This window comes from Gnatocerus cornutus, chromosome 9, assembly GCF_029298725.1.
Source record: "Gnatocerus cornutus isolate USDA-ARS CGAHR chromosome 9, icGnaCorn1.1, whole genome shotgun sequence".
Lineage (NCBI taxonomy): Eukaryota > Metazoa > Arthropoda > Insecta > Coleoptera > Tenebrionidae > Gnatocerus > Gnatocerus cornutus.
In genome coordinates, this window is record NC_142241.1 from 7398610 (window position 1) to 7413719 (window position 15110).

The window sequence follows — 15110 nt, forward strand, 5'->3', positions numbered from 1 at the left end:
TGGATTTCCCTATACACCGTGGTGCAAAAAACTATATTTAACAACTAAAAATGTAGTCTCGCATGTGTAGCCATGTAACTCCGTTATTTATGGAACTAGAACTTTGTAATTTGCAGAGGTTACTATGTTAGGCGTTTTCAATAACTGTACCAAATTACAAACGTACGATCGAAACGAGGTATTTTGTATAGTGTGAACGACTTTGCAATACCATCGTTCCGGGAATCTTGTAACTTTGTAATTTGCAACTTATGCACATCCATACCGAATTTTGTTACATCAAAGGAAAGATTTTTTTTAGACATTCTATGCTTTTTTTGTAGTAGCTTCCAAGGAATGTTGTAACTCTTCCACTTACTATGTCGGAACTTTGTAATTTGCAGAGTTTACCAACTTTCAAGTTGTTTATTGATCTTCCGCATTACAAAATTATAGACAGACCGCCTTGATCATGGACGAAAATTTATAATTTGCCATGTTTGTCGCCGCATAAATTTGTAATAACAGTGGTTACTATCTTTATTACAAACCACAAATTCGTGTTGAATTAAAATGAGTATGCAAATTATCGTTATAACTTTTTCCACAGGACTCAAAGGACCAATGACCTCTAATTGTCGCCATAAATATTTCTCGAAAAACGCGAACCTCCAATTCCCACCATTGATAAAATTTAGCAATTTTTTCCCGTCAAAAACCGTGGATGCCTCTCATCCATCGATCTTATCACTCAACGCCTCTCCAAAGACAAACTAGCCCCCTTATAAATCCATCAAATAATACCTCCTAATAAATTCCTATAGAAAATCGCGAACGACGAAAGCAAAAGGAGTAAAGAAACGAACGTTCAAAAGAACGAACGAACAATCGATGAGTGAGGACAAAAAGCGTTTCCGGGCATCTCTCTTCACACTGTGTCCTTGGAAAAGCCCCGGAGCTTCCGGGGACAAATAGGGAATTTTTTCTCGGACCCCGTTTTCGATTAAATCGTGCCCACGGCGAAAATTCAGAGCGCAAAAGACAAACGTCACAGAGTCGGATCAGGGGGGTGAAGAAACTAGGTTGGGCTAGGTTGGGAGATCGTTATCGGAAGCTGAACAATCAACAAGCGATGCAACGATAATATTTATTCGAGGGTGGGATAATAAACCAGGAAATTAGATCCAAATCAGGATGTATATTTTTGGTTAGATTATAACCTCGGTGGGGGTGTCATTGGATTTTGATTAAGATGATAAATCACCACACACCCCGAGTGTAGATGACGAGGGTAAAGGCTCCAGGAAGCATGAAATAGACTATTGTGTATAAAAAAACGAACACACCAAAAATCGCTCTAGACTTGTATTTCTTTTTATTAGGCTATCCATCATTTCCGGTTTCACACAAATCATGCAGAATTATGGTGATTATACGCTTGGTAAACTTTTTCACTAATGATAGCCGATGAAACAGTGGAAAAACATGACTGAAATAATACAGGAAATACGATCGTGTTTAACAGTACAAAGCGTAATTGTTCAACTTGACTTTAAAGCCACTAATATACTGCAGAGGAGGCTGGACTTACCCTAAGTTTAATAAAGTCCAGTCTTTGTTAAGGGGTGGAATAGTGACGTGGAAAGGACGTATGGTTAACGAATTTTCGAGTAAAACCCAGTCAAGTCTAGAGGGCGAAAAATTCATATGACAAGTGGACGTTGAAGCACCAACACCTATCAAAATTGGATTACAACACCAACTTTCGCACATTTCTTTCTCTAACCTACTCCAATTCGTTTTTTTCGCGGATCGCAAGTACAATATTGGCTCCAATGCCGTAATAGCTTTCACTTTTTCGTGTAATGTTTACGATGTGTGCTCTCATTATAACAAATTGAAATGATAATGCAAATTGATCACGTTTGGGGTCAACAGTGACGGTTTTTTTAACGCTTAAACTGCCGATCGTTAGCAGCCCTGAAATAAGGAAAGTAAAAATCAGCACGTAAATCTGAATTGTTGCACCTTTCACCACGTGGGTTTATGCAAGAGCCGGTTAGAAAGAAAAAATGGCATTTTTAATTTATTCATACATTTACAAACGACATTTTTTAATAGGGCGAAGGCGAGATTTATTGAATTTTTGTGGAATTACAAATATCGAAAATAAATTGGGAAAGGTATTAAATAAATATTTTGGAGGTGAAAGAGGTATTTTAAATATCTCGTAGAAAAAGAGTGCGTTAAAGTAGTTGTAAAACAAATAAAAATATGCCAAATTGACAGATGACAGTTCTCAAGTTATTTACACTGCGCCATATGTCTTCTCATTTTTTGTTTTTCTACGATATAAAGAATTCAAAGCTTGCGGTGTTTAAAAATTAGCAAAACGCGGAATCAGCTTTAAAACAAACAAAAACAAGAAAGCAACAAAAGAATTACCAACAGTTCCGAACGAAATTCCTACAGGATTCGGGATTTCCTGCTGAGTGAAATATTTATGTACCAATTCATGAATAACAAAACGAAAACTAAAATATTTCGTAAACTAAAGCAACAACACAGAAAACTGCGCTTTGACTAAGGAAGCGTGCATAATTATTATCGCATTAACCAACACATGTTTCCACCGCCTCCACTTGATCTCCAGATAAAAATCTGATTTCGTTACCGTGAAAAACCGCTGCAACTGGAAAACTCTCAATCAAAAAGATATCAACTTTGCAGCCCCATAATGAGTTCTTTCCTTTAAACCTTGCAACATCGTATAGACGTCCTATTGAATTTCTTTTTTTGTCCACTCGAATGCCATGAAGGTCTTCGCGATTGCATCTACCGGTTTCGAAGCAGAACTTGTCGGTTCGATTTGTGATATGAATTTTGATGTCTAATCGAACAGTCCATTGTCTCGCTTTTGTATTTTTTCCAACATTTTTTTTTATCAAAAGTCTCGCAACACGGCCATTGTTCGCTTCTACTTTTCCCTTCAGTAATTGAATGGAATCCCCGTAAAATCAAATAGAATAGTGATATCGAAGACCCGATTCCATTGAAATAGCGTACAGTTTATTAAAATAGCGCCGACGGAAATAACCGCGAGGTCGAAGAACTGCAAGAGATGGGTAGATTTACTATCAATTTGTTACAAGGGCGACGGAAAACTCAATGGTTCTTCTACAATGAAGACGTTTAACGCGTCATAAAGTCCCCGGATTGTGTCCGATTTGAATGGTGGGTGTCGTGAGGGTTTTTTGTACGAGGACCGATAAGCAATTTCTAAAGAAGGGCAATTTTCTTGACGATGACGCATCTGTTGCTTTCATGAAAGACGTAATCCATCAAAATATGTCATTTTCTGCTTCAGCGATGTGATTAAAGGGAGGGACGTAATTGGAGCGAATTAGGAAACTGCCGGAAATTTGGGGATTTTGGTTTCTGCACCTTGGATGAAATATGAAATAACTGTTGGTACTCTCAAAAATGTGTCACTCTGTCAAATTTGCCTTCAAGGTTACATCGCTTTCATTCGCATCCGACCATGACATTTCACGAATAAATCTAATTCTTTCCACTGGCAGATGATTTAAAAAACGCAGTAACCGCAGCAAATTTACCATAATTTGTTAGTTCAAGTAAAAGCGAACTTTTTCTCCAAATCCCACTTGTTTCCGCGGTTGGCTTTTGGTTAGTTATCTGATTGCACTCTCAAAGGTCGTCCGATCAATGCACCTTTCTTTAAAAAGTCTCTGGGTTTAGAGAGCGCGGCTTATATTAAATGATGACGGTTGGAAGCACTGCTTTGAAGACACTTCATTTCTGCGACCGACACGACAACGACCTAAATTGCTTGTTTTAGAAGGACTTGAGGGCATGTGGCCAAATCTGACGAGAGCTTTTTAAATTGATTCATCTAAAAAATGGGCCGATGACAAAAGTTGACAAATGAAGGGGGAACAAACTCTGGATGTAAATAGCAATCAATTCAGCAAATGAAAACATGAAAAATTACAAGGATGAATTGGGGTTCTTTCAAAAAAAGCAAAATTGTTAATATTATTTACAAACGCAAATGACGAGAGATTTAAATTTTACCATAGTTCGCGAATGAAAGGAAAGACGAGCTCGTTTTATTGAACGAGACACATGGTAAATAGATCAATTACCGAAAGAGGTTTCGTACGAATATATATAGAACTCTCTTCACGAATTGTGGTTTAAATGGATCGCATTGTAACACTTTAATTGACTGATACAATTTACCCTTCAATCAAAGAAGACAGTTGGTCCGTTGTAACGTGGGTTGGTGAAATAAAGATTGATTTGACGATATAAACATAAGGAATAGAATTATTCAACTATAATAAATGTTTAGCGTGAATTAGAACAGATGATGCTTTTTATTACCCTTCGAGAAATACATCAAGACACATTAAAAGCTCGTATAAAAACTTTAATGATTAATGAATAATAATGAACCAACTTTAGAGAATGAAAAAAGGCATAAATATTTATACACAAAGTTTGGTAACCGAAGACTTATCGACATCTGTTGTGGCTGTTTCTTCCATGCGACAATTACCCCGAATTTTATCTTTTTTTTCCCTTCTAATTACTCCAGGTCATGCCATATTAGGCGCTACAACAATTATGAACCGATTTCAGAGAAATTGCCGCGTAATACCACCGCTTTTAATTCTTTCGATTCACTGTCCGTTCGTTTAGTTTTTTGTTGCAGCCGCAATGGGCGAAATTCACCTCTTCCAATCGCTTCAAATTTAATCCATCTCCGTTTTCCTATTATGATGACGTCCGCCGACGTAAAAGAACACATCTGGGCAAACAAGAAACGTGCTGACAGGGGTTAAAAATAAGGTCGGGGGTGAAGTCGAGAGCGACACGTTGAACATGTCGTTGTTTAATTCGACTAGTTTCGAAATAAACGAACGTTTTTATGCCAAGTTCATTAATCTCATTTCGCCGTCATTAATTTTAATTTTCCGCCGGGAGTCGGATACATATTTAATTTTTGTTCGAGGGGCGGAATGACCTAAAGGGTTGAAACACGAATTGAAAATTTCCACGATTAATTATGCATTTAGAAAAAGCTTTCCATGGAGATACTAAATATAGGCGAGGTTGTACCTAGTTGTCGTTTTTGGGGTAAAGGGTAAACCCTACTTAAATCTGAGTCCTTATCTTATGGTAACGTGTAAAGGAGTTAATTTTGCTGCCGTCAAACATTAATTTGTAAGAGAGTGAATAATGCAGTGCAAACAAAACGTTAATTAGCTAGTATTAAGCTGCGTTTGCTTTCACGGGGGTGCAAGGACTTTAGTTTAATCACGCTCTTGAGAAAAGTCATCGTTTTCTAAAAACTCTATTTCTTCCTATGTATTTTATTTAATCGAATCATTTTACATGGGCGCAGCGTTTATCTTTGGTGAACTCTGCCACATAGCAAAATTATGGAGCAGAAGAGACAAATTTTATTTTTAACGCTGTGTTATTGATATTTGGGGATGTTGTTTGTTGTCTACGTTCCAATAAAACATTTTTCCTTAACGGTAGAAACAGAAACCAGTTTTGTACTTTAATTATATTTAAGGAAATAACAAAAATGTTAAAACGTCATGTCGTCGGCTTAAATCGTTAAGTTGGTAAGTCCATTTTGAATTTTTTTAACAGAGGTCAAAAAATCTTTACTTTCATTCATTATTCATTTTATGTCCATTCTCAAATCTGTGATTTCAAAACTTGAAGACTGAAAATTAAATGTTTCTTAATTCTGAAATAATAACACATCAAAGGATCCAACGCTAAACCTTATTGTTTTCCTTTTTACAAAATAGAAAACACATTTTATCAAAAAATGGACTTAGCACTTTAACAACTTAAGCCAACAATATATGTTTTAAAACGTTAATTACAATATTTTTCTCAAAAGCAAAAAATAAGGAATCTTCTGATAACGAAGAAAATACTAGTAATTGGGAGCTTTGACATGTAATACTTAAATACAGTACTTTAAGTTAAAATTTTTGATAACGGACGATTAATACGTAAGTGCTGCAAAAATTGCTATCTCTATCATCCCCCTCATTTAAAACACTAATGAAGCCATTGGTGTTAAAAGGTTGCTAACTCGTTTTTCAATATTTTTAGAAAACGACGTTTTACGTTTGTGTTTTGAACTTTTTCAGTTTCAAAAGTACTTTTTGTTAACACATATGTTTTCATTGGAGGTTAATGTTAAAGTTAAGGTTAAATACTAAAGTAAAAAATGTAGCAGTTTTAACAACATATTTTATGAAAAAAAAAATAGTTATGTCGATTTGCTTTAAGTTCTATTGGAAAAACTTTGAAGTAAAACTTCTGATAAATGATAATGGGATAATACTATACATTATTATTATTATTATTATTATAACATTAATATTTAAGCAATTGCTTAAATTTAAATTGAACATAGTAACGTAAATTTTTAGTTTTGAAACAAATTCTTTTGCTTTGTTTCCATCTTTGCATTTCCTAGTCTAAAATTTATTTATGCTGTGAATTTTTTCTACTTCCGTTACTGTAAACGCGGCTTTTAATTAATGTCTTTTAGAAGCAGCCCGATTTCAAAACAACGTTTTACCGCAACCATAAAAACTTCTCGTGATGAAATTCGTCCACTTTCTCCCTAAAACTACCCTTGAGATGGATTAAACATAAATCTTCCCCATCTCGTATTACCTACAACAAATCCGCAGGTTAGAAAGTTGCGTAATTTAAAGAGCCATAAATTTTTCCGCCCCGCATCGACTTTTGCGGCTGTTCCAGTTATCGGTTGAGTGAATAATTAAAGACGAAAAGTCATCGTCACCAAACAAAAATCCAATTTTCTATTGGAAATTAAACATCAACCCTCGTTTGCATATTTATGAGGAAATTCAACACGTGAATCATTCTTAATCTAAATCATTAATATTTATCAGCGATTAGCGCTTTCCGTTTTACTTGTAATGAGAACGTAACGTATTACTGAAGTTTCAAGACAACGCGAACTTTTCCCGAGTTCTAGAATCGTAATTCTGGAAGTTAGGAAGTAAGACAATATGTCACAGTGAAACATGATACAAGGTGTTATTGTCCTTTGTCACGTTTCTAATCAACAGAATCAAACGTCAGACAAAATGACATTCCAGACTTTATGTATCCTTCTACTTCTGTCCACACTGTGTCAAACAAAGAAGTTCGAAGACTGTCAAGTTTCCAACCTTCGTAAACGTGGCGCAACTCAAGTTGTAGTCATGTCTCCAGAATCCACGTTGCTAAAAAAACGAGAAGATAAAAGACCGAAGAAATGGGACCGTTGGGGAAAATGGTCCCCATGCACAGTCAGCTGTGGAACTGGTAAAATCACGAGATGGCGACATTGTGTCAGTGCAGGTTGCGCTCCAGGAGAGAAAGAAGCTCAAATTAAAACGTGTACAATGAACTCTTGTCCATAAAAAAATAAATTCTTTGAAATGTGTGCGTGTTATTTCTGCTTTGTATGCGATGAACGACGAAGACATTATTCGGATAAATGCCTCTTCAACAGGTTCAACGTGGCAAAAAAAGAGAAATATTGTTTAAAACGAAAAAGTCTGAAGAGTAATCCCGTACAGGAATTTATGCTTTTATATAGTTTTAGAAGAGGTAATAAATTGTCACTTTTAAGTTTCTGTGCCGTTTCGGTGGTTAGTTTAGATTTTATACGGTAAGTCTTATAGAGAAACGCAAAGAAATAAACCTTTAATTTATTCTTTCACAACGGTCGATTGGATTCAAATGATTCGTGACATTGCTTGTAAAAATGTGGGAAAATGATTCGTCAAGAGGAAAACCACGTCTAAAGAGCCGGAAGGAATTGGCGGCACCTTGAAAATCAACACGATCAGAAACCATTTCAGTCTTCAATCGAAAAATTACGTAATCTTATATAGGACTGTTTGGAATTTTTTATTTAATGCATAACTCTACGTTTTTATATTTGTGTATCGCTCCGTATAAATAAACCACCTGCATCTCTTTTTACGACCTTTTAGCAATTCCATTTAGGTAATCCACCATTCACAAACGTCAATTCTGAGATTTATTCACCCATAAAAGTCCCTCTAAACGCACCTAAATATCCCTCATCCTTTTATCCCAACTTCTGACCAACAAAACCGATGACATTCAATCTCCGATTTCCCTTAAAAATGAACCCCCCAATTACCTCCAGCAGATTGATTTTCATAACCGATTGGATCGACAACGTGACCCGTAAAAAAGGAAAACTTTCGCACAAGAAAATACATTTTTCCTTCCGGCCAAGATTAAACGTCACCTGATCGGAGTTGCCTCGTCAATTCCCTACAGAGACACGTCTTCATCCCTTTTTTTTCCTAACAATACATATGTTCGTTTTTCTTGTGCACTCCAGATTAGATGGACGGGGTATAATGCTGATTTCCGCAAAAGCTAGATCCCGAGGGAATCTCTGCTTTGTACCGTTGATGGTTCTGGGATGTCCCTAAGAAGCCGTCAAGAATCCGCGGATGTTCCCTGGCTAATCATCAGTGGAGTTCCTGAGGGAGAGGATCTAAGAACCGGATGGTGTTTAGATTTACTTTGGGTAGGGAGATGGTTTAATATGTCACGAGGTGACAGGGTGGAAAAATTTCACGCTAAATTAGGCTGAGGCCCTAAACGTCTCTTCCAATATGAGATGGAGTTATAAAGAGCTCCAGGAAAAAATAAATAACCAGGGCGAGATTCGTAATGTCCGGTGTAAAAACCCCTCTTGCACGCGCCGTATCTATAAATACCCGTGTATAAATAAATAACCAGGTTTACGACGTGGATAAATAATCCTGCGAAAAATAAAATTTCCATCATCAACTAACTATTGATTGAGTTTAATAAAACTCCTTTTGTGACAGTCTGAACTCGGCGTCAATTAATTAAACTCGACAGCTGTATTTTACACTCAGGTCAACAGCAAAAGCGAGATATTGGGAAAAATAACCATTAAATAACAATTATTCCATCAATCACAGCAACGCACCGATTTCAGAATTGGAAAAGTGACATTTCACTGACCAATTACCTACGACACTGTTGTTTCCGATGATGATGATTTATAAACGTCATCCAAACATGGTCATATCAACTAAATGGAGAGTAAAAACTGAGCTGATGAGGCAATTAAAATTGAGTTATTGTAGCGATGTTGTTGCAAGAACAACGAAATGGAAAGATCGTGGCATGTTGGGAGAATATCAAAGAAAACCACCGACGGAAAAAAAATTCAAACTATAAGATTAGGTATCAATTGACATACAACGGCTCTAAAATGTCATCACAATCTATAGATGGCAGTCTTACCAACCTGTAAAAAAACTAGAGAATAGACTAGCCTCGAGTCCATTACGTGGTAAATGATAACAACAACGAAACAATAAAAACGAACTTCATTTTTAATTAGTCCATTACGAACCATAAAAATCTATTAATCCAATAAAGAATCCGCTTCATTTCCTCGAAACATTCCAACCATCTGCTCCCAAGCTTATAATCAGCAAGTTTAACCCCTCATCCCTATAAAAAATTAATTAAAACTTGAAAATTACACGACAACCATCTAAAACATTTCACGACATCTCGTCTCATCTTTTTAAATTTGTATAAAGCTCCGCAGACACCAAAAGTGACATTTCATTCTAGTCCATAAAACAAAAATGAACAAGACAAAGCTCTAAAAGAAAATCTGGGAATTTTTAATGGAAGCTGACGTAGATACCCGATATCGTCTGGGATTACCCGAATCCCACACCCTTAATTCAAAATTAACGAGGGTTAAATCGATTCGCGCCTAAATCAGGATCATGATTAGTTGAGAATTATTGCGTATATGTACAGGCAAATGCATATTTCTGCTATCAGTTTGCACACGTGTAATTGTTGTGATATTAACCACCTGCTGCTTGTAATTTCCGAAATGGGGATGATAGCGCATTGTGATACGTTTGTTGGGGTTGTCTTTCATCATTATTGCCTCTAAAAGGGGTCAAATGGTCAACCTCGGACGTTGGGCCATTTCGACCGCAATGGAGACTTCAACGGGTCAAATTTTTACTATAATTATAATATTATACAAAAACAGATGCGTCTGGTGCGCATGAAAAATACGTAGAATTTAACAAAATCACCGGCCAAGTGATCAAAGCTGTAATAGAAAATTTAATTCTCTTTACGAACATCAGTTTTGTCAATTGTTGTGGTTTTAGTTCAAACAATGCAACCACTGGACGTAATCAAACACCGGCGCTATTTAATTTCAAACTTAGGATGTTATTTATTTAATGAAACAATGAATAATAAAAGTGGATTTTTGACCATGTAAATAAAATAAATGAATCGGATTTTTTGTGTATAATTAACCACAAAAATTAAACATGAACTAACGATATGTGTTTACTTTACAGATAAATATAAACTGTAAACGCAGGCATGGAAATCCAACTTTATAACACAATATGGAATGTTTATAAAGTTTTGAAATGTTGATTGAAATTTTATTTTTCAACAAAAATTCAAACGTAAAATACCTACTCAAAATAAACAAAAATTAGCGTACAATAATGGAAGGGATTTTATACACTTTAAACACCAAAGCATAAATAAAAATTAACAAAAAACGAGCGGATTTAGTGAAATTATTTTTTACCGGCGCATCCACCATTTTACATAAAGCTATTATTTTAAGCGTCTGATCAAAATCCGTAATTTTTCACTCAGGAAAATAACTTTTAGATTTTGACAGTACGACACCAAGTAATGCGGAATCTCATTTAAGACGTTTGTGGCATTTAAAAATTTTAATTTGAGATTAGTCATTTTTAGACTTTGGCATTTAAAATTGTTGACGTAATAAATTTCACTCGCCGCTTTATTGCAGTTCACAAAACAAAACTATAAATTCGCGAACATTCCAAGCGTCAAAGAATTTGTGATCTGAATTTTTTCAGAATCGACTAAATTTCAAATTTCGAACTTCTCACCACTTCTGGTATTGCAAGCTCATAACTCCCGCACTGCAGTGGTGTGACAGTCGATCTATTTCAGATCCTCCAGTTCTCGTCTTCTTTATAGCCCCATAAACACGAACTCTTTTAAAATGTATGACGCCGTGAACTCCGAAGTGTTAGAAATGCCGCAACATATTTCAGTTCGTCCTCCATCAAACCTTTTTTTTTTGAAATTTTCTTTGTGTTATTCGTCCATAAACTTTTCCCCGCAGATTAATTCATTAGGATCCCTTTTATCATTTTAGTCACGTACTCCGGAGTAGACGAGGGAGCAGTTTTCTTCAGATTCAGGTAAACCTCTACACGAAATTAACGGATGGTTTTGTAATATCATTTGCTACGAAATCTATTAGATACTTGGAACTTTTCTACGGTTGGTAATACGATGATGCATTATCCTGTTTTGTGTTTATTTTGTTAGGGAACTTTAGGTTCATGTATGTAAACTTTGTTAAAAAAGGGATGGTTTCCGGTTCAGAGCCGGATTAGAGATTTTCTAGTGATTCTATCGAGTTACTGAAAAAATGTAGTTAGGAGTTAATATTCCCATCGAGTTTGAAAACAAACATTTGGTAATGTTTACACTAAGTTTGTTGAACTGTAAGTCTCATTCAATAATTTAGCAGTCGTTGGCAGCAGTGTGAGTCTAATAAAATTGGCCGACTCAGAGTGTGCTAATAGCGAGGATGATAGGTTTAAGCCGTGTGAAATTTTAGATGATCTATTTTTGATATCGTGGGAGAGTCAAGGAAAGTATAAGCGTAGGTTGACGCTTGAGTTGATATATAGTCCCAATTAAAATATGAAATGGATGGAAACCCTAAACGTCAGGTAAAACGAGAAATTCTACTGTATTTAACTCCGTAATTTACTAATTTCATCCCCTAAATTTTAGCATCATCCCTTAATTTACAGTAACAGTCGTAAAACCAGGGCCTCCGTCCTCTTTTTCCCGACAATTTCATTGTACCACCGAATAATTAATTAATTACATTTCGGTTGATTTAATTCCTTTTCGCAGTGCAGTTCGTGTAGGATCCTTCACACATCGATAATTTCCTAATCCTGTTAGATTATCCAGTTCAATGAGTGTTAATGCACGTGTTATGTATAGTGCTATGTTCTCTCCATCGAAACAAACACCAATATAATGCCAGAAATTGTCAAATAGGAAAATCTATCTGCATTCAATCCAATTATCTAGCATATAATATCGCTTCAGCTTTTAAATTCGTCCAGAGCTCAACAGAGCATCTCAAAACTACAAAATGTTGATTCTACCGATACGATAACAAGTTGAAAGTTTCAAACTATGTGCTCGTATAGAATCTAAAGTTTAATGTAGTCGGTGCCTCATTAGTTCATTACCAAACGATGTGAAAAACTGGAAGGGAATTTTATTTTATTTTTTCTCGGCGACTTTGTTATAAAGTTGCATAATTATTATAAAAAGAGAAAGTGTGTATAATTGATATTTATTCATGTGTGCGATTTTATTGTGGATGTGGTTGATAAAACGCTATTTTTCTCCACTTATTATTGTTATCAGTAATTGTGAACTTCCACAACTGAGAACTGAGCTGCATTTAGTCGCAATCACAAAAAATGCTCAGAATAGAAACCTGTATTATCTACTGTGGTGAAATTAGATGCGCTTGTTAAACATGGGTACCCACATGAATATGGATATGATATTATAGAGCAAATGACGCTGTACTGTCTTTATTTAGATATGATTACTCTCTTCATGTTATAAATGGTTTTTTGTATTGATGAGCGTCATTCGTTTTTTTCCCTTTGAATAAAAAAAGGGTTCCCAACCTCGCAGCTAATTTCCCCCGTTTTTTCTTTGTCGAATTTAGATCAAGGATACTGTGGAGAAAAAATATCGGAAGTACATTTTTCTTCATTTAAACCCGTTAATTTTTCATCGAGTAATACCACAATAACTCAAAAACTGTGACATTTAATCGATATCGGGTATTCGCAACAATTCGCCAATCTGGACAATGTTAGCAACCAAACTAATTAATTAATTCATCATGACAATAGCATTGCTCGCTTCGCTCGCTCGAAATTTCACTTAATTACCCTCCCAGAAGACAGCTTTCGAACGTGGATGTTATTAATCAAAAGCTTGAAATTCCCTTAACCCATCTATCGTCTTGCAATAAATTTCGACAAGGTATTTATCTTATTCGAGAGCTTACAAGTCATTTGTAGACAAATTAGCACCGAACATTTCAAACTAAACCTCGAGGAAATTCGATATCGCTCTGAATCAAGTGTTACAAGTCTTAATTGATGCCGTGTCTTCCCTCCTTTATATTGATTGGATTATTTTTCAACCTGAGAAGATTGTGCGGGTTTCGACAGGACCGTATTGACAGAAATCGTTCAGGGCCGTAATAATTACTTTTGGAAAAACTGCAGGAAGTTCGCAACGTTGAGCGTTATTTGAACAGATGCCCGTCCAGATTTGGCCCTAGACCGCATACAACCGTAATTCAACAATCCTGCACCGGATACATGAGTGTGCGGTAGAGCTTCCAAACGCTGGTTATTTATTAAGGCAAAACTCAAAGGGATTCGAACAGTTGGAAGGTTTTTCCTTCTCTCTACTAATACATCAACGTATATGGAACTGTTAACGCCGAATTTATAACTTTATAAACTTCCTGCATGATAACCACAGCGAGAATTATAACCGTGTTGGAAATAACTTTCCAAATCTGGATATATGAGCATAAAAAAGTATATTGGGATTTTAATAATCTGATTAAACGTAATTTCGTGTTGTTTCGCCGAACTAGAAAATTGTGCCTTCGGGAATTGAACATTTTTTAGCTTGTTTCTGATTGGCAAACTTTTTATGTATGTTTCCCAGCATTCAGCTATTGTGTGCTAACCTTTCATATTACGAAATTTATAACCAAAATGTTGCATGTTATTAACACTAAAAAATAATTTGTGGTGAACACCATAATGGATATTTTTACACTCTTACGACCCTAATGGAACTGCAATATGCAGTAAATTATCCATATTTTATTATCGATTAGTTGTCACAGCTTTTGCATTATTGCAGGACCGTTTTGATGAAAAATTCAGTTTTAAATAAACAGTAAATGCACTTTGAACACTTTAAAATAAATGACTTCAATTATTGAAAGATTCGTAATATGCCCCCTCGGGGGGTCCATTGTCAACCATTTAACAATGCCCCATTCATCCAACATTGCAAATGGTAATAAATAAAATCTGTTATTGTGGTGAAAAATTACCCATTGTCCCACTGAAGCCAGAAATTAGAAATCATGAAACGTGAAAAACTGGCTATTTATCCAAATTATCGCGTAACATCACTTAACCGCACTTATTACTTTCACCAAATTTGTATCTTCGCGTACCGTTACTGAGATGTGATTAAGAGCCATTTAAAATGCTAATTTGGTGGGTGGAGTGAAATTAGTAAGATTAGAATTCTTCAAATATTTTCATAAAACTCGATTTTGAAAGAATTTCTATTAAAAAACTTATTTAATGGTTGTTACTATCTGAAAGCGTTTCTTGGTACACAATTACAGTTTAATATCAGTCAGTTATTTAAAAAACAATCTAAAGAAAAACATCCATGTGCGAGTTTCCTTGTTGTTTTTGTTCACGCTTGAGTTAACAGGAATAGGAAGAAGATTTATTTCGGCTTTGCCGTGGGTGGTTACCTTTATTCGAGTTTACTGCGGCATATGGAATCCCCCCATCTAGTGTCTTTTATGATGTTGGCGGAGAAATAGTATTTACTTTGTTGTTTTGAATTCATCTCAAAGCACATTATTCTTTGAATGATACGCTAGAGAAACGCTCTCAGTAGTGTTATTACGAAATAAACATTTTATATTGGATTGAGGCGACTTGCAGTTTGCGACAAAGTTGAGATTCCTGTCTTCCACATACGAGGCTAGTTATAAAATTTTACTGTCAACATTTTTGATACGTCTGAAACTTAAACGCTCGTTTGCGTTACGAAAT

The 15110-nt window shown here is 35.6% G+C and overlaps 1 protein-coding gene across 1 annotated transcript; it reads left to right on the forward strand.

Annotated features, from left to right (window-relative positions):
* The first annotated feature begins 7000 nt into the window (after positions 1–7000).
* On the forward strand, positions 7001–7475 carry LOC148168403 (uncharacterized). Its single transcript, XM_088046617.1, has one exon. It carries the CDS (start codon positions 7095–7097, stop codon positions 7473–7475), a length of 381 nt encoding a protein of 126 aa, XP_087902743.1. The 5' UTR covers positions 7001–7094.
* The last annotated feature ends 7635 nt before the right edge of the window (positions 7476–15110 follow it).

Excerpts from the sequence above, each read along its gene's own strand:
- LOC148168403 (XM_088046617.1), top strand. The coding sequence starts at position 7,095 with ATGATACAAGGTGTTATTGTCCTTTGTCACGTTTCTAATCAACAGAAT.